A 20,778-nucleotide genomic window follows, 5' to 3' on the forward strand; every position below is an offset into this window, starting at 1 on the left:
TGTATCAGTTCTCTGTTGCCATAGTGATGCTAAGTAACAAACAATCCTGAATTCTTAGTGGCATCCAAAATAAGCACAGCTGACACATCTGTGGGTCCACTGGGAGGCGGTGCTGGGCTCCTGTCTTCTCTTCCTGGGGGGTCCAGCAGGCCAGCTGGGGTGTGTTCCCACAGTGAAGGCAGATGGACATGGGAACCCGCCCTGCTATTGCACAGATGGGCTTCAAATTCTGCTGCGTCAGGTCTGGTCCCATTAGCCAAAGCCAGTCACGTAACTGACTCAGGTGGTCAAGAATCCGTCCACAATGCAGAAGACTCAGGTTCCATCCCTGGGTCAGGGAAATCCCCTGGGGAAGGGGGTGGCTACCCACTCCAGTATTCTTGCCTGGAGAATTCCATGAACAGAGGAGCCTGGCAGGCTAAGTCCATGGATTGCAAAGAATCCACATGACTGAGCAGCTAACACTTGCACTTTGACCAAAGCCAGGCACGTGACTGAGCCCAAGGGTGGGGAAATTGTCTCACCCACTGAGTCCAGGCATGTCCTGAGGTTAGGCCTAGCATTGGTGGAAAGGGAGGTACTTCCTGTGGAGGGAGCCTGTGATTATGGTAGCAAAAAGTTGCAACGATTTTAGATCTCAAACAATAGAAAGACACTTAGATAAAATATAATGCGCGTATGCAATAAAATATAAAATGGCCATTTATTGTTAAAGTAATGTAGAAAATATAGGGTATCACTGAAAATTATTCCTGCCATAAATGGGGGAAAGCTGATTGTGAAATCCATGTTATGTTCTCAATTGAGAAAAACTATGTATATTTCAGTTTTGGTAAGTTAAAGATACATGCCAAATTGTTGCTTTTATCTGTGGTGGGATTGTGGAATATTTTAACTATCTTGTTTCTAGTCCTGTGACTTTATGAACTTTCCTATCAGGAACGTATGTCAGTTTCGTAATGTGAAAAAGGTCTTTTTAAAAAGATTTTTTATTGGCTTAAAAAAAATTTTTTTTTTTTCATTTTGGGTCACACCCCAGGGCATGAGGGGATCTTAGTTCCTCTAGCAGGAATGGAGCCGTGCCCCCTGCATTGAGTGCATGGAGTCTTAACACAGGACCGCCAGGGAAGTGCAAAAGTCATTTTAAACTGTGTTAGATGCGAAAGTTAAGATGAGAGGCCATTGCTAATTTCCTTTTTCCCCTAACCTTTCAATAGGCAGCAAGATCATGGAGAACGGCCTTCTCTTCAAAGAACTTCTGCAGACTCCTAATTTTCGAATCACAGTGGTGGATGACGCAGACACGGTTGAACTTTGTGGTGCTCTGAAGGTAAAGCAGCCCTGTCATTTCTGCTTGAGGGAGGAGTCCTCACGCAGGGCTGCTGCCAGCGTCATTGCATCCCATTCTAAGAATGAGCTCTGTGTTCTGCGCTCATACTTCTGGGGAGAATAGTGAATTGGCAGCCTTGTTTGTCACTTCCTGCTCGGCCGCAGCCTTTCCTGGGTGGTTAGATTTCTTCTCGCAGTCATGGTGCGCTTCTGTTTGTAAATCTGGGAGCAGTGTGCTAGTTTGTTCTCTGGGAAGAGGACGGCATGAACATTTGGAAAGCCAGGGGCAGACTCTGATTGTAGAGTCTTACCTGGGAGCCAAGTATTCTGTAATTCCTACTTTTCTCCTACGTGTTATCTTGAGCAGGAAGAGGAACTTGGTTGCTCTGGATGATCTCTTGGTTTGATGGTATGGTTGGTTGGTGTTTTTAAAGAAGGAAAAAACCATCTGCTGCTGGCAGGTTTTGCTAAGAATAGCTTAATCTTTGCCTATAAAGGGAAAAGCTCAGATTAAAGAGGCAGCTTGTGTTGGCTAGTGACTTGAGAGAGTCAAGAGAAATTTCCGTGTTTGGACTTGGGCCCCTGACTTGTAACCCTCCGCCTTTAAAAGTTGTCGTCAGGGGCCTTTTCTAATGGTCCAGTGGTTAAGACTTCTCCTTCTACTGCAGAGGGTACAGGTTCGTTCCCTGGTCGGAGAGCTAAGATCCCGCATGCCTTGCAGCCAAAAAACCAAAACATAAACAACAGGAGCAATATTGTAACAAATGCAATAAAAACTTTAAAAATGGTCCACATTAAAAAAAAAAATCTTAGAAGAAAATCATGGTTGGCGTTCCTCTCTGTCCTGACAATGGGCAATAGCCAACAGGGCTGTAACTTCTGAACGTTCTCCCCTTAGAAGCAGAGCTCCCTTAGCTGCCATCTCAAAAAAAAAAAAAAAAAAAGGAAAACTACAGAGCTTCCCTGTGAATTAATAACCCCTTTGAGTCACTTTTGAGTCATTTCTTTTGTAGCAGAAGCTACTTCTCAGGAATTTGAGCACCTAAGGAAGGAAATTAATCTGACGTTCGCCTTACTTTGTCAGGTGAAAATTACAAAGATCGAAAGAATGCAGGGAGACCCGTCCATAGGGCACCTTCTTATGCTCTCTGCAAATTGTATGTCTTTTCTTCTAGTCATCATTTAAAACCACTTAATGTCACGTGTGAATGTGTAGTCATGTCTCCATACAATGAGAGTTTTAAAAATTGAAGCCAACTAAAGCCTTGAGCCCCCAGGCAGCCCACATTCATCTTTCCAAATGCTGGCAGGGAACTCTCCCATTGCACACAGCCTTTTATATGCTGAAGATGCTGGCTTTGGCTGTGTTCTTTATTATTGTTGGGTGAGATTTTTATGCGTTTTTAATAGTCCTTCATTAAACTAATGGGAGATCTCACTGCTCAGCATGGCCCGTGTGCTCCAAAACTGTCATGAAGTGATTGGGTTATTTTTGGTGGTGGATGGAGAAGCTGTGAAAACCCACCCAGAACATAGGGGCAGGGGAAGGGGGTGGGAGAGAAGAAAGCGTCTAGATTGAGGGCCCTGGAGAAGCTTCTGCGGATGGAACCAGGTTTGTGCTGGCCCTGCTTCTGAGCTGGGCCCGGCTTCTGAACTGAACTGGCTTTTCAGTTCTGTTTGCAAGAAGCCTCCAGCTACCATGACAGAGCGGTTCGTTGGGGGCAGAGGTAGATGGGGACTGAGAACCATTTATCATCCTGCCCCTGGCTTTCCTTTCAACCAGGAGTGCTTACCATCATTCCTGCCAGCCTGCATCAGAGCTGGGAGTTTTAAAAACTGAGAGGCAGGTTCTTGGGCAGTAACTGAGGCTAACCATCCCATCGGACCAATAAGGAGACAGAGCACCAAAGAGTGAATGACTCAAATGTAGCAAATACTAGCTCGCTCAGAACGTGAACGCGGGTTTGAAGAGTCTGTCCAGGGTTCTTTGGTTACTCTGGATGACCTGACTTTTCTTGTTGGTGTCCAGGCGGTTGAATGAAATGAAGTCCTCTCTTGCTACAGCCTGCCCAGCAAGGGCAGATGGGCCTATTTTTCCTTGATTACATAATTAATAGTTTTGTTTTCTTCATGATTATAAAAGGTAGCTTCATACTGCAGAGAGGTGTAGAGAAGAAAGTGAAAATGACTGATGATCTCTGCATCCTGAGATAATCACTGTTAATGCTTGTTGTCTATCCTTCTAGGCTTTTTAGCAAGCATAACTATGTGCATGTTCCCCTTTTTAAAACAAAAAGTGCATCTTACTGTTCAAGTAGTTTATGTTTTACCTTTTAAAAAAATTTTTTTGAAGTATAGTTGGTTTACAGTGTTGTATTTATTTCTACTAAACAGCAAAGTGAGTCAGTTATACACATATAATCATTCTTTTTTGGATGTTTTACTTTTTTCACATTAACAATCTTTAGTCATCTTCTCTATTCTAAAAAGTTTTTAAAGTACACTTTTTTCATGCTCAGAAACGTGAGGGCATTTGAATTACCAAAAAGGGGGGGGGGGGAGGGCGAGGTGGTGGGGGGGGTAGGGAGAAAAAAAGTTAACAGCTCCCCACAATGTTGAAAGAAAAGGAACATTCAAAGGAATTATATAAAATCATTTCGTACCAGTGCATCTTACACCCTTCAGAATGTCCTTCATCTCTTAGCTACATTAATCTCTTAATCAGTGAGTGAGTATTCTTTTTTAAATATCACCTTTATTTAGGGAGGCCCGGCGTCCTGCAGTCCATGGGGTTGCAAAGAGTCAGACATGACTGAACGACTGAACTGAACTAATTTAAGCATAATCCATGTACTGTGTTGATTAAATATATGATACAATAGGTTTTAACAGTTGGGTATATACACCCTGGACATCATCACTCCAATACAGAACATTTCCATCACCCTAGGCAACTCCGTAAGTCCTTACACTTTACTCCTCCCTCCCAAACCAGCAGTCACAGATCTGCTTTTGTTCACTGTAGAATGTTTATAATACATGTATGCAGTATGTACTCCTCTGTGTCTGGCTTCTTTCCCTTGGGTGTATTTTTTAATGTAAATTTTAAGATGTTCTTCATACAGAAAAGTATAAAAGTCATATAAGTATTTAGCTCAACCTGTTATTTTTAATAAATGGTTTATCAAGATTGTTTTGTTAACAGAGACCCAAAATAATAGGAGCTGAACAAGGTAGAACTTTCTTTCTTGTGCAGAAATCCTAATTCCATATGAAAATTCCACTCCACAAAATTCTCAGGGACCCAGGCTCCCTCCAGCTCATGAGAGATGACCCTTGTCCTCATGTTCTAAGATGGTGACCAGGGCTCCAACCATCACATCTGCCTTCCAGGCAACAGGATGAAAAAAGAAAGACAAAGGGTATGTGGCAGCTGTCTTTTAAGGCATTCTGGGGAGTTGCAGTGTAACATTTGTCTTTATTTTTAATTTTTTTGGCCGTACTCTGTGGCATGTGGAATCTTAGCTCCCTGACCAGGGATTGAACCCACACCCCCTGCAAAGGAAGAAGGAGTCTTAATAACCACTGACTGCCAGGGAAGTCCCTGACTTCATCTTAATAGGCAGTTAGTAGTTAATTGTACTCCCTGCTGCAAGGGAGGTTGAGAATTTTTCCACCCCCATGGGAAAAATACACTTGCGTGAAAATCAGGGACTCAGGCTCTGGAAGAGGAGAGTATTTGGGGAGAGACAGCCATCACCTCTGCCACAGATGCATGTTGTTCTCTGCAGGGCTGTCTGTGCTGAGGCTCGCCACCCTAACTGTAGGCTGTGTGGGTTTCCTCCAGGCCAGGAATGTGGTGTGGCTGTGATGAATGTGCTGTGGGTCGCAGTCTGGTACCTAGTCTCTAGGCAGGGCTCCAGCTAGAACCCAGTAGCATATGTGTCTATTTGCATTTACATGCAAGTTATTTAAAACTTTAAAAAAAAATTCAAAACTCCATTTCAGAGTCACAGTAGCACCATTTCAGACTCAGTAGTCACATGAGTCTTTTGTGAGTCTCAAGGCCTAGTGGCCACTCTGTTGGACGAGCAGATATCAAACATGTACATCTCATCAGGGTGCCCAACCTGTGGGGCTGAGTGTGGACTTGACCTTGGACCTCCTGGACATCTCAGATGGGTGACCTCAGGGCTTGACCTACAAACCACAGGTGGTACCTTGCCTGCAGTTAGATAGCCTCCACTCTGCAGGTTTCCTCTAGGTTGGATGCACTTGAAGGTGGCCTTGGGAAGAGTCAGATGCATTCAGAAAATTCTGACTTGGGTTTCAGTGGGCCAGTTCTTCCGAGGCGGTAGGAGTGTTTGCATAACCTGCACGTAGCATGGGCTGCTCCTCCAGTTTTACAGTTTGGGTGGGAACAAAAGACCGTGAGCCACGTCGACTCACTGTGATGCAGGATTGCAAAGACAACACATCGGGAAGGGTGTCTCTGAGTCTTGCCACCACCCGGGAAATGGGCCAGGGCTTCAGCACCTCTGTCTTCTGAAAGTCGTGGTATTTTTAGCTCCAGAATAGTTTAAAGCAGATTTGAATGCACGGCGGATAATGATAAATTTCACAGCTGAGCGATCTCAGAGGACATCTGCTTGGGTGCTATTCACACACGATCTGACTGCCTCAGTGTGTTTATTTTTCTTTTGACAGTGATAAGTGGTAGGGGAGAGAGGGAAGATTTCAAGATCCATCTTAAGGTGATTAAACTGGCCCTGGGTCCCCTGAGGAGGGCGGGGTTGGGTCTGCAGTGGCCCGCTGCTCCCCACGGTGGGGAGGTCAGATGTCCGGGAAACTGGGAACGGGTCCCTACCTGTGTGCCCCCAGACCACGGTGGGGGGGCACTCTCCTCTGCCTGTTCTCTGAGCAGTGGCACAGGTCAGAAGCACTGCTTGGCAGCTAAGGGCTCATCCCTACGGCTCCTCCTTGGATGCCTCCAGTGACCGAGAGCTCACCCCTTCGCCTCAGTATTCTCTGTTGATTGGGGTCAGCCCTTCCTGTTAGAAAGTTCAGGTCTTGCTGTCCCAGCCCCTCTTTGTGTTCCACTCGCTGGCTGGAGCAGCCTCGTGTGATCTGCTCCCAGGAGAGATGACGGAGCCAGGCTGTCAGGGTTCGAAACCCAGCTCCTGACTGTGGGACCTTGGGCGAGCTACTTACCCCACGTGCCCAAGGGTCCTCCCCTCACGCTATACATAGTAACAGAACCTGCCTGGTAGGAATGTTGTGAAGATTAAATGAGTTAATAATATAGGAAGCACTTAGAAACAGTTCAGTAAGGGAAGTTGCTGTTATTTTTACTATTTTTTCCCATGAATCTTTTGTCCTCCCAGGCCTCCCCCTTTTATCTCCCAAGTCTCTCTGCAGGCCTGGGAGGCAGTCCTCTTTTTTTTTTTTTTCCAGTCCTGCCACACAGCATGCAAGATCTTAGTTCTTCAACCGGGAATTGAACCCAGGCCCCAGCAGGGACAGCACCAAGTCCTGACCACTGAACCGTCAGGGAATTCCCAGGGGGCAGTTCTCTTTGATATCTGATTGCAGGGGTGTCTCAGGAAGGTTTCTCGGACCCCACGGTGGCCAGGCCTCGGAGTGGCCGCATCGTGGAAGGAGCAGAGTAGGGGGAACGGTGGGCTTGTGGAGCCAGGTCCTGGGGGCATGTCCCGACTATGTCAGTCAGCAGAGGGATGTTCTTGGCAGGCCGTTGACCCTGTCTGTGCCAGCTAAAGTGAAGTGTTAGTCACTCAGTTGTGTCAGACTCTTTGCAGCCCTATGGGCTGCAGCCCACCAGGCTCCTCTGTCCGTGGGATTCTCCAGGCAAGACTACTGGAGTGGGTTGCCATTCCCTTCTCTAGGGGATCGTCCCAACCTAGGGATCAGACCCATCTCTCCTACATTGCAGGTGGATCCTTTCCCATCTGCTAAGGGGGCAGACACACACTTGCTGGGGATGCCAGTGAGAATTCAGATGAGACCACGTGGGCAGCGGGTGGTGGGCTCACTGCAAGCACTTTGTAAACAGACTTTCCCTCCTCTTGAGTACAGGAACCCCTTGTTGAAAGGAAGTCCCTGCTGTCTCCCCTCCAGTCCACAGACGTTGGCTGGGGCTGGTTTGTCAAGTGACCCCCAGAACGGGTTGTGTCATGAGGAAAGGGGGGACACCAGGGGCACAGCCCAGGAGGCATCAGAGAGCCATCGTGGCAGTCCAGCCATCTGGACCCTAGGCCCGGGCACGTTGCCATGGTAACATCCAGACAACCATCGGGTGGGCTTTCCCAGCAGCTGGCCTCGTGGCCTCTGTGGCCAGTCCCCCCTGCGCGTCCTTAGGTTTCTCGGCTGCCCCAGGGCCTTCCTGCTGTCTGCAGCCCCAGGGCAGGGCCACAACTGAGCCAGCTTCCCTGGAGGAGTGCCAGCACCAGAAAGGCCTTGAGAGATCTTATCCAAGCCCCGAGTTTAACAACCGAGGCCAAGAAGGCTCAGAGACGTGGAGTGATTTCCCCAGGGTCACACAGCAGCCAAGCAGACTGAGAACCTCATGTGTGCGCCTCTCCCGTCTCGCCGTGGCTTCCTCCATCGGGCTGCCGGGGCGGGAAGGATGATGCAGGCAGTGCAGTCTGAGGGGCACAGCAGCTCCCTGGCGGCAGCTTTCAGCCCCGGCACCCGCTGTGCGTGCAGCCATGGGTGGGGAGACTGACTCCTGGCGGGGCCAGCTTAGCATCGGGCAGCATTGTGTGCAGAGGTGAGAGGAGGGGCAGAGTGAAGGACCTGGAGAGATGCTCATAGCAAACTAGGATCTGCTCCTCAGCGCCACCAAATTGAGAGGGAACAGCCGGACCTTTTAGATGGGACCCTTGGCAGAGACCAGAAGCCCGGGAACACCCAGGGCTGGGCCCAGACAGGTGAAGGGAGGAGGAATGGGCTCATTTTCTTTTAGCTTATTTCCCATTTGTTACTAACTGGATTCATATTTTAAGATCTCTTAAGGCACAAATCCGTATTCGGGCATCAGGCATTATGGAAAAACATGCTTATGTGGTTAGATGGAGACAAAATACTTGCATCTTTCCTGCACTGAGTGTTTTTGAAGAGGAAACTGGTAATGTAGAAAGGGCCAGAAACCTGAGCGCTTGACCGGTGTCCGAAAGGAGTGTCCCCCACTGCCATGCAGGCATTACTTGTCCTATGTGATTGTCCGGATCTGAGACCCAGCTCAGGTGCCACCTCCTCTGTGCAGGCTTCCCTGCTTTGTAACAGAAGCTTCTCCACATACTCCAATCCTTCTGTCTCTTGATGTGCTTTTCTATGTCTTTTCCCAATGATACTGTCAACTCCTTGAGAGCAAGCTCTGTGTCTATCTTTTCAGCTTCCCCACTCCACCCCCAGCCCAGGGCACTCTCTGCCCCTCCAGGGCCCAGCGGGGCTTCCCACGGCCCTTGCTGAGTACACATGAGCTGAACTGAAACCTCACCTTCATTACCTCTTACAGAATATCACTTTCTGCTGAGCGTCACGGTGATTTGTGCACACATTTTATTTTCCTGTTAAGTCGGGGGTGGTTAACTTTTTCCAGAGGAGCCTCATAGAAAATGTGGATCTTGCACACCTAATAGGTCTCTGCACAACTACTCAAATCCATTGACAGCAGAAAGGCAGCCACAGACAATACGTTACTGAATGGGGTGCCGAGTTTCCAAGCACAGTGTGACTTACAAAAGCAGTCTTTGGCCCTAATTTGCTGGTCCCTGAACTAGGCGATCAGCTCCTGAAGAGGCAGGTCTGTGTCCGAGCTGCCTGGTGTCCAGCAGAGAGCCATACAATAAGCCAGCGCTTCGCAAATGCTAATTTAGAGATCATCAAATGAAACAAAAGGCAGAAACTTGATCTACACAAATGCATCCATCATTACCCAGCACTTCTACCCCAAGGATGCTCACAACAGAAGTGCCGGCCTGGGGTCACCAGAGGCCACCTACCTAGTGTCATAGCAGAGTTATTTGCAGTGACTCCAAACTGGAAACTAACCCAGTGCCAGCCACCCGAAGGGGTGAATTACATTGTTTTTGCACAGTGGGATACAGTGCGGCAATGGAAATAAACGTGTCCCGCATTAAAGTACAGCTGAATCTCACAGATGTGATGGGGAATCGAGACAGAGGAGATGACACAAAGGATTATATCCTGTATGATTCTACTCACATAGTGCTAAGACAGGGAAAGTAAATGTGTGCCATTAGAGGTCAGGAGAGCAGTAACCTTTGGTGCCGGGGTGACTGGGTGGGGGGTGCTGAAAGGGGCTTTCTGGGGCACCAGTTACCTTCTGTTCCTTGATCAGGGTGCTGGTTCCATGAGAGTGTCATTTGTGAAACTTCATCAAGTCCTGCACTTATGACTTGACCACTTTTCTGTCAGTGTTATAGTTGGATAAAGCCTTTGATTTATTAAAAAAAGAAAGAAAGAAAGTCTGTACAAACAATATTTAAGTGGAGATGCCTCTGCGCCATGCCCTTTCTCTGGCGGATGCTTCCCTCTGAGTCCAGGTTCCAGAGTCCTCTGGGCTCTTTGCCCCATGAATGGGAGCTGGTCCCTCCTTCCTTCTCTCTCTCAGAGGACCAGAGTAGAACCCTGGGTCCTGCTGGACGGGAGAAGCCGGCCAGCCTCCCTGCCTCTGCTCCTCCCCGCCTCCCCCACACGCTTTCCCGCAGTGTGCGTGTGAAGGACCGCATCTCCAGGCTTCTTGCCTCCTCCCCAGAACATCGTGGCCGTAGGCGCCGGGTTCTGTGACGGCCTCCTCTGCGGCGATAACACGAAAGCTGCCGTCATCCGCCTGGGACTCATGGAGATGATCGCCTTCGCCCGGATCTTCTGCAAAGGCCAGGTGTCTACGGCCACGTTCCTGGAGAGCTGCGGCGTGGCCGATCTCATCACCACCTGCTACGGGGGCCGGAACCGCAAGGTGGCTGAGGCCTTCGCCAGGACCGGCAAGGTAATCCCGGGGTGGGGAGCGGAGGGTGTCCCGGGCTGGGGAAGAGCCACTGTCCAGGGCACGGAGGCTGTGTGTGCGGGGCTGGTCCTGCCCACCACCACCTGCCTTCACTCACCAGCGCTTCGGTCCTACCACCTCTACCTTGAGTGTTCTTACCTTTCCTTGGCCTGCTGCTCCCCTCCCTCTCCCCTGCTTTTAAAATAATGATGCCTTAGGGCCTTTCCCGACATTCCAGTGGTTAAGACTCCAGCTTCCACTGCAGAGGGCTTGGGGTAGATCTCTGGTTGGGGAACTAAGATGCCACATGCCATGCAGCACTGCAAGAAAACTTTTTTTTTAAGTGATGCTCTAGATGTTACAGGAGATTACGTTCATCCATTGTTTTTAAGACCATCGAAGAACTGGAGAAGGAGATGCTGAATGGACAGAAGCTGCAAGGACCTCAGACTTCAGCCGAGGTGTACCGCATCCTCAAACAGAAGGGGCTGCTCGACAAGTAAGTGCCCCGTTTTCCGCGAGGCCAGAGGGTCAGCTGGCATTGCGCTTGCTGGTGAGCACGGGCAGTGCTTGACTCAGGCGTCTGCCAGGCATGGGCAGGAAGTTAGCAGAGCAGTGCCGTCCTTCGTCTGTCATGAGGGTCTACGGCAGGAAACGTCTGCCTGCCCTGAAAATGAGCATCTACCCAAAATCCGAAATGAGGGAGGGGAAATGAGCCCTGTTAGGCGCACTATCAGGTTGGCCAAAAAGTTCACTCGGGTTTTCCCATAAGCGGAAAATCCCCAGCAAACATTTTGGCCAACCCAAGACAAAATAGGAGTTTGAGATTCTGGCTTGCCCTGTGGCGTGTCTGGTAAGAGTTACATGGGCTTTCCAGGTGGCTCAGTGGTAAAGAATCTGGCTGCCAAGCAGGAGACCTGGTTCGATCCCTGGGTGGGGAAGATCCCCTGGAGTAGGAAATGGCAACCAACTCCAGTATTCTTGCCAGGAAAGAATGGACAGAGAAGCCTGGCGAGCTACAGTCCATGGAGTCTCAAAAGAGTCAGCATGACTTAAAGTATGACTTAACATGAGTTAAAGCAATGTGTCATATATTTTTAATTAAAAATTCTTTTAAAAAAGGTTACTTTGTCCTTTTGATAAAAAGATAACTCTTGTTAATGAAATGTCAAGCAATTCAGGGAAAAAGGAAGGACAAGTCCCCGTAGGACTCTAGCACCAGAGGTGCCCTGCGTTACGGTGTGATGAGGAACCTTGGAGTCTCCTCGCCTTTCAGGTGTACCCATCCATACTCTGCTTAAAAAAAAAGAAGTACCATCTGTGTGCAACCAAGACCGAACTAGGACCCCAGGATAGCACACGGATAGGCTCGGGTCCAGTCCTTTGCTAGGATTCCGAACTGACTTGTTGGCCAGTGTGAGTCTGTGTGCGCCCTCTGACTGCAGGGGATACAGGCTGGATCAGCTGTTCTGGGATCAGTGCCTACCTGTTTAAAAGCAGATGTAGCCAAGCAGGAGAAACCTGCGTCTCCCTAGTCATGTCCCATTTCCTTCTGATTAGAAGTGGACCTTCTAACTGATTAGAAGTTGGTGATGGACAGGGATGCCTGGCATGCTGCGGTTCATGGGGTCGCAAAGAGTCGGACACGACTGAGCGACTGAACTGAGAAGTGGACCGTGTCATGCCTGTGTTGAATGAGGTCGCAGCTGGGTTGGCTCCCTGCCCTTCTCGCAGGCTGCATGTTGAGTCCCTCAGTGGTTCAGGCAGAGCTGACGTCCTGCCATCCTCACTTGGCACCACCTCTTACCCGGATTTCTTTCTCTGCCGTTCCAGCCATCATCACCCTGGTCTTCCTTCATTTCCTTCTCCCTTTCCTGCTGTAGAAAGAGCACTGAGGGGGAGGCCCGTGGCCTTGTGGCTCGCCAGCTGCATGGTCTTGGGCAGGTCATGTTTTTAGCTGTTCTGGGCCCTTTTATCTACAAACTCAAACTGGTAGACCAGATGACTGCCGTGGTTACCTCTAACTCGGAGACCTCCTGTTCTTTGAGAATGAGGTCCACAGGCCTTAGGTTGGTGTCTTAGTCCAGTTAACAGCTTGGCTTCTAACAGCATGTCCTGTGAGCCCTGTTTAGTGGAAGTGGACCTCCCTTGCCCCAAGCGCCTCTTTCTCAGACTCCTGTGTGCCTTTGCCTGGCAGTGTGACCTGCCTGGACACCCTCTTCATGAGCATCTCAACCATCATGGCCCATGAGGCAGCCTGGGTATGTCCTCAGAGAACCTTTTCCATATCCTGTAGACTTACATCACTTCCCATGCTTTGAAATTACTGTTTAGAGTAGTGGTCAGCCAACTTTTTGTGCAGAGAATCACATAACAAAATTTCACCTTTGTAGACCACACACAGGCCTCTGCCTATATAGTCTGTTTCCTTTTATAGCCCTTTAAAAATGTAAAAGTCATTCTTAGCTTGCAGGTGGGGCAAAAATAGGTCACAGGCAAGACTTGTGTTTCTGGCCATGGTTTGCCACATCCCTGGTTTAGACACTTGCTGCTAATGTGTTGCTGCTAAAGTTACAGTTTTACTTTGATTTTTCAAGTCTGGGAGGGGGACCACGCTTCTGGGAGAAAAAAACGTTGAAACCATACAAAAAGGCACACCAGGAAAAGTGGGCCCTGATCCACCACAGACAGAAGCAGCTCTCTCAGGGCTCGTTGAACTTCCCACATGGCGCTTTCATTTGTGTGATGGTGACAAACTCCACAGTCCACTCTGCCCCTTTTCTTCCCTTCAGGGTGTGTTTGCAAGATTGTTCAACATCCGCGCCTAGAGATCTCGTTTAATGTCTGCAGAACATTCCACAGTGTGGGAGAACCTCGGTTTGTTTATTAACCAGTCTCCCCTTGATAAATGTTAGTTGTCTGGGTTTTAACGCGGTCATGAAATTTGCTTTCTTCAGCGTCCTTCTGCCTGTCTTTATGACCACGTGTGAGTATTGGGTATTTGTCTGCTCAGGCTGCTGAGGCAAAATACCACAGATAGAGCGGCTCACCCAACAGAAATTTCTTCTCACAGTTCTGGAGGCCAGAAGTCAAAGATATCTATCTGCAGGATTGACCTCTCTGAAGTGTCTCCTTGACCTGCAGATGGCAGTCTTACCCCCATGTCTTCTGGTGTCTGTCCCAGTCTCCTTATAAGGACACCAGCCATATTGGTTTAGGGCCCGTCTTAATGAACCCTTTTCACTTAATTTCCTCTTTAAGTGCACTATCTCTAAATACAGTCATTCTGAGGTGCTGGGGCGTTGAGTGAATTGAGGGGACTGGGGTACAATCAGCTTGTAGCAGTGCTATAAAGGGCTGGGGCCTCATCTCTGTGCCTTAAGGATGTTTCAGATGGTAAAGAATCTGCCTGCATTGCGGAAGACCCAGGTTCAATCCCTGGGTATGGAAGGTCTCCTGGAGAAATAAATGGCAACCCAGTGCAGTATTTTTGCCTGGAGAATTCCGTGGACAGAGGAGCCTGACGGCCCATGGGGTCGCAAAGAGTCAGACACGACTGAGCGGCTAACACTAACACATACATCCCTGCCCTGACATTGAGGCCTGACACATCTAAGCCCTCAGGCTCCATTAGTGGGGTAGTTGGTTGATAGGTTTATGTCCATTTTTTAATGGAACATTGTCTTTTGTCCTCCTTTCGCTTTTTTTTATTTTGAAATTTATTTTTTTGTTTAGCTGTGCCAGATCTTAGTTGCAGCATGTGGGAGCTTTAGGTCTTTAGTTGCAGCATGTGGGATCTAGTTACCTGACCAGGTTTTGAACCCAGGCCCCCTGCATTAGGAGTGTGGCGTCTTAACCCCTGGACCACTAGGGAAGACCTTCACTTTTTTTTTTTTAAACTAGTTTATTTTTTGAAAGTACAGTTGCTGTGCAACATTGTATGTTACATGTATACAATATAGTGATTAATAACTTTTAAAGTTTATATTCCATTTACAGTTATTATAAAATATTGGCTGTATTTCTCATGTTGTAAAATATATCCATGTAGCTTATTGATTTCATAACAGTTTGCACACCCCATTGTTCTACCTCTGTCTTGCCCCTCCTGCTTCCCCCTCCCCACTGGTAACCACTAATTTCTTCTCTATATGTGAGTCTGCAACTCTTTCGTTATATTTATTAATATTCTTTTTTATGGCTGAGTAGTATTCCATTGTTTATGTGCACCAAATCTTTTTTGTCCATTCATCTGTTGATGACTGTTCAGGTTGCTTCCATATTTTACCAATTGTAAATAATGCTGCTATGAATATTGGGGTGCACGTACCTGTTCAAATTAGTGCTTTTGTTTTTTTCAGATATGTGCCCAGGAGTGGGATTGCTGGGTCATAAGGCAGTTCTATTTTTAGTGTTTTGAGAAACCTTCGTACTGATTTCCACAGTAGCTACACCAGTTTACATTCCCACTAACGGTGTAATAAGGTTCCCTTGTCTCCACATTCTTGCCAACATTTGTTATTTGTGTTCTTTTTCATGATGGCCATTCTGACCACTAAGAGGTTATGTTCCTTTTGACTTGCATTTCTCTGGTGATTAGTGATGTTGAACATCTTTTCCTGTGCCTGTTGGCCATCTGGATTTCCTCTTTGTAAGAATATCTATTCTGTTCTTATGCCCATTTTTTAATCGTGTTGTTTGTTTCTTGATAGTGAGTTGTATGAGCTAGTCATTTCATTTGCAAATATGTTCTCCCATCCGGTAGGCTGTCTTCATTCTGCTAATGGTTTCCATGTCCTCCTTTCACTTTTTCACATTCTTTAGAGAGTTCCTCAAACAGATCTAGTTGGCTTTATAGTCTTTTATTTTTGGATGTCATGTGGTCCTGAAATAAGTCCTTTTTTAAAATAAAAGATTTTATTTTTGAGCTGCAGTTGGGCTTCACTGGTACATGCAGCGTTTTTCTAGTTGTTGCAAACAGGGGCTACTCTTCGTTGGGGTACTGGGCTGGTCATTAGAGCACAGGCTTTAGGGGCACGGGCATCAGTAGTTGTAGCACTTGGGCTCAGTAGTTGTCACTCAAGGGCTCTAGAGTGCTGGCTCCAGAGTCGTGGTGCATGTGGGATCCTTCCAGACCAGGGATTGAACTGGTGTCCCTTACACTGCGAGGTAGATTCTTAACCACTGGACCACCAGGAAAGCCCATAACATTTTAAACAATAGAAAGCAGCATTTAGATGGGCATTATAGCCTAGCGGTTTAGTGTTAGCTACAAAAGTCAGAAACTGTGCCTCGGTTTCGTACATAGAATAGGGATAGTATCATCTACCTTATAGTGTGGTTGTGAGGGTTAAACAAGTTACTTGTCAATAGAAATGTTCCCCCCCCCCCCGCCCCGTGTCTCTTGTCATCATCTCATCTGCAGAACACATTTTGAAAATGCTAGTTGTGAATATTTGGAGTACTTTTGGCTTCAAGAGCAACAACCAATTAAAACACCTTGAACAATACGGTTATTTTTCTCACATAACAGACTCCAGAGGTGGATTATTGGCATTGTCTCAGTGTCTCTGGGTTAGAATCTTAGTGATCCTGTTGGCCTTTCCTTAAAGCCTCAACATGGCTGCAGCAGCTCCAGGCATCACATACTCACAACTGTACTCAGCAGCATGAAGCAAGGACGGTCTAGCAGATATTTTTGTCCAGTGCCTCTCAAAGAGAGAAAGATCTTCCGCAGAAACCCTCGCAGATGTATTCTGTCTTGCTGGCTAGAACTTGCTTACTTGGCCAACTCTGGTGTGAAAGAAAGGCTGAGATAGGGTATTTCCAACCTCAGTAAGGAGAGAAGGGGGTTGGGAATAGCTTTGGGTGGCACTCATCACGTGCCACTCTGCTTGAGGAACATACAAATTGTTCTCATCATAGGAACAGGAAAATTAAGTCATGGAAGAACAAAAGAAGGAGTTAAAATCTCCTGGTATTAACTCCCATTCACAAGAATTCATTCGACACTCACTCACTAAGCACCTGCCTCTTGCCTGCACTGGGCCAGGCCATTTTGATGCAGAGGTGAGCAAAACTAGGCTTGGACCCTGTCCTCTCGGATAGTCTAGAACCCTTGGCTGTGGTGTGGCTGCATTTACAAACTGCTGTTTATTATACACATCATATATCAACTGTCCTATTTTCCACCTCACACATTAAGTCACTTAATACAACAATCCTGAGTGTCCATTCCAATCTGCAGATGAGCAAAGGGACAGAGGGGTTGTGAAGCTTGCCCAAAGTTAATTGGCTGTGAAATCAGATTTTATTAAGTCTAGCTGACTCTGAAAAATGCCAGAAGTTTCTGCACCTTAAAAAACCCACAATGACAGACTGTCATAAAGACATGTAACCTATCAGCATTGTTTCCTGTTCTTAAGTCATGTTATCACTGTAGAATGCTTAACTAGATAACTTTCAGAATGGTTTTTAAGATTCTTGTGATTCTTTCAAGCTCACTTTAGGCAATGTGTATGGGTTTGAAAGGTGGTTGACATTACTTAGTCATTTCCTTAGTGATTTCTGCATTAAAAAAATAAATACTTACTGAGTGAGTTAGCAGTACCCTGGGATAATGTCACCTTTTCTTATAGTGGGTTAGTAGCCCACTCCTTCATTCCCTCATCCATTTCAAACTGTCATTTATACCTGTGTTCGCATCTTTGAAGAAGCAGCAGAATAAATTCCGCTTCCCACGTGAGATCAGCATTTTGCTAATTGTGAGTCCTCTTGTTGATTCTTGTGGGAGTATTCAGGCCTCCATTATCTATGGTGCTGTGTGGGCTGCCTCATCTTCATCCTTGGATGATTCGTTTCAGAAAAGCGAGAGCAGTGCCTCCCTACAATTTAAAATTTATTCTCCAACCTTTTAAAATAGTGACATAAACCTGAATCCCTTCCAGATTTGGCCAAGAGCCTGAGCCACAACTCTTGATATCGCTGACCACAGATCACCCTTTAAAGAGTACCCCGGGACGGGTCTGTAGACAGCACACTCCAAGCAACCAGAGGATGGTTTGGGTTGTACCAGGTTCTTACAGCCATGGTGTAGAGGCTCCCTGCAGACCACATAAGGAAGGGATGTGAAGGAGGGCACTTTGTTTTCCAATAGTAGCATGCTAGTCTGCAGTCTGTTAGGCAGGACAGAAAGACTGGTTGGGTCTATGAGGTAGACCAGATGGCTTAACTTGTCTTTTCCCATCCCCCTTCCCCCAACCAGGTTCCCGTTGTTCACTGCCGTGTACCAGATCTGCTATGAAGGCCGGCCCGTTCAAGAGATGTTGTCTTGTCTCCAGAGCCATCCAGAGCATATATAGAGTGAATCATGCAACCTATCAGGAAACGGCCCGCCTTTCGTATCAGACATTTAGATGGGTGGAAAGCAGGACTTGGCAACAGAGATGTATGCTTGACTGTCATCCCGTCATGGATGAGTATGAATTCTTACCAGGTCCACTTTTGAATTGCAAGATGAAGTTCATTGGCTCAGATGTTACTGGGCAACATCTAGACGCACATATGTGACCATGTGAGTGTGTGTTCCTTTCTCATTGTATGGATGTTTCTATGAACCAAAATTAAAGGCCCTTTTTAAAAAATCATCTTTGAAATTTTCCCACCGTGGTAGCATACAAGATGTGGAACTATCGCAGCTAAAAGTTTTGAGTTTCACCAAAAGATTTTTTTTTCTCATTCTCAAGGTTAAACTGTAACAAGCATTAACATGGCAGAGTAGATGAGTGAGGGGGTTCAAAGATCAACATACTGTAACTTAAGCACTATCTGAGAGCCAGCATAATTAACTACTTCAATTGTGGGTTGATCTTTTTTTTTAAGTAATTACATATTTTAATTAGGTAATCCACTCATCTGTATATTCCACTCATTGCAGTTTTCTGCACTTTTAGCCTCTTTTCTCTTCGTTAGCTACCAGAATGTACTTTGGCAAAGGCACAGCAGTGGCAGAAGGCAGAAAACCCACCTGGAATGTTCCTGCTGTGTTCTTCTGATTAGCAACCATTGTATGATGCTTTTTGTCAGGTTGTACTTTCGTTCACACATTTCCTGTAAGCCTCACAGATCCCCTGAAAGGGGGCAGCTGTTACTCCTCTTCTAAGGTCCAGCCTCCGTGCCTGGTCATCTGACGAGAAGGGCCAGATCCAGAGGCTCTCGGTTGTCACTGGCCTTTGAACTCCCACTGATTGGTCGTAGCAAATTCTGTCCCCAGGCTTTCTTGAGGGCGTGGGCAGCTTTCTGCAGTTGAGGCTTGCATGGGTCCTTGTCTAGGAGGATGCCACTCAGTGTGGACCTCACTCCATTCGCTCCTCTTGGAGTCTCTTAGAAACATAGGTTCCCAGGTCCCTCCCCGACCCCAGCCCCTGAAGTGGGGTCTTGTATCTCTGCTTTGACATGCCTTCCATGTGTTTCAATGCTCACTACTGTCTGAGAACCACTACTGTAGAAAATGTATTATTTAGATTAGCATTTCTCAAACCATGTTGCATAGGAAGCCAGTGTCCCAGGATCCAGTAGTGGTCCTGCTGTTCCCTGCCAAGATCCAGTGAGTTTGGGAAAAGCTGTGTCCGTACACCCCTCCTGAAGGGATAGACTGTGTGTTCATGGAGCGTGCTTATTTAACCCAGCAAGTCCCAGACAGATTATGGAGATTTTTTTTTTTTTTGGCAAGGAAACTTACCAGAGTTTCCAAGGAACACTATTCCAGGCTGAGGCACCCATAGGACAGCACAAGTATACTTCACTCTCCGCAAGAAATGAGAATGAATGGCTGCCTGTGGTATTGTTCATTCCGCACCTTTATATAAAGTTCAGGTCTGCCACAATCTTTGCTGAAGCTTTAAGGCGACACTGTCAGGTACAGCCAAGTGGATGTCAACTTCGCTGAAACGCACACTGTGTGGACTAAGTGCTTTTAATTCTAGAATTAGAACGGAAATGACTGTATCTTTGTAAATGTGATTGGTTTCAAGAGAGCACTGCGGTTACCTTACATACTAGTGGATGAGTGTTAAGGAAACGTATGAATGTCTCTTACATATTCATGGATTTTCAGTCACTTTGAGATTTTGACTTTTTTACTTTCCAGCTTGGGATTTTTTTTCCTTCTATACCCGGAATGATTGTAAACTAGATTTTTTTGTGGAAATTTTAAAAAACTCCTATATAGAAGAATATGAAAGCACACAAAATGCTATGTTTCATCGATTTTAGTGCCACTGTTAATCAATTTTTGCTTGTCTCATAATTAATCTTTTTAAGAGTTTGTACATAAGTAACAAAGTTACTTTTTAAGATACATAAAGGGCTGTAAGCTAATTGTGGTGTCTGTCAAATAGCATCATCAGATGTGAGGATTCGGATTTTTGTCTTGTGTATATTCTTCATCTGCATTCAGCTTCCATCTCTGGGTTTTGTACTTGAGTGTTTTTTTCCTTTATAAATGCCTTCTCACCCTTCTGAAGTCTTCTGACTGTACCTTTTGAACATACTTATGATATTCTGCACATATAGAAAAAGGTAAATTTTATATAAGTTTATGCTTTGCTAACTGTAGATATTTATTACTCTACGAGTTATCTATTTTTATAACCACCTGTGGTCCATCATTTATTTTAATTCACCTTTCTTACTACTAATTATGGTAATTGGGGAGGGAGACATCTAGAAAAGAAGCTTAATTTATACTGTTTCAGCCAAATCTGTGAATGTAAAAACTACACTGTTGCCTTGTGATAATCCAGCCTACTATAATGTGGAACAATGTCCGTCTTGAAACCCATCCTAGCAGGTGGAATTGAGCTAAACTCCTGGTTTTTTATTTAAGTCTTAGCTATCATGTGGCCCCATGGCATCAGTCCAGGGAGTAGTGAGATGCCACTGTACCAAGGAATCTTCCATTTCTTCCACTAGCTCTAATCTAAGAGCCTTTTACCTACACATGTACTGTGTTTGTTTACAGACTGTAGGTGGATATGATTTCAAAGCTTGATTTAATAAAAATTGAATCCCCCCAAACCTGTGCTACTGATCCTATTTTTTTAAATCAGCTTATGTAATAGTTTTATTTGTTTAGGTAGTCTCTTTTATTTCTCTCCCCGAGTTGTGTTACCTTGACAACAGTAAAAAGGCAAATTTTAAAAGAAGGGCTTCATCTCTAATGCGTTCCTCAAAGACACATCTGCTTCCATTTGCCGGTGGGTGTTCCTTTCCATGGCTTGCTGATATTTTTATAGAATTACAAGCATAGGATGGAGGCCTTCTCCTTCCACCCATTCAGTGGATTAAATGTGAGGGTGAAAGGTTGTTGCTGAACCACGGAAGACGCCGGGATTCTTGGCCTCCAGAGGAGAAGAATTCAA

General features: G+C 46.4%; 1 protein-coding gene across 1 annotated transcript in view; it reads left to right on the top strand.

Moving 5' to 3' along the window:
• Positions 1 to 20,434, top strand: part of GPD1L (glycerol-3-phosphate dehydrogenase 1 like) — a 60,493-nt gene extending 40,059 nt beyond the window's left edge. The window contains exons 5-8 of the mRNA XM_065932923.1: positions 1,218 to 1,330; positions 10,127 to 10,360; positions 10,750 to 10,856; positions 17,622 to 20,434. Coding sequence (XP_065788995.1) covers positions 1,218 to 1,330; positions 10,127 to 10,360; positions 10,750 to 10,856; positions 17,622 to 17,718 — 551 coding nt within the window. The 3' untranslated portion in view covers positions 17,719 to 20,434. The remainder of the gene's footprint in view (positions 1 to 1,217; positions 1,331 to 10,126; positions 10,361 to 10,749; positions 10,857 to 17,621) is intronic.
• The last annotated feature ends 344 nt before the right edge of the window (positions 20,435 to 20,778 follow it).

This window comes from Muntiacus reevesi, chromosome 4, assembly GCF_963930625.1.
Source record: "Muntiacus reevesi chromosome 4, mMunRee1.1, whole genome shotgun sequence".
Lineage (NCBI taxonomy): Eukaryota > Metazoa > Chordata > Mammalia > Artiodactyla > Cervidae > Muntiacus > Muntiacus reevesi.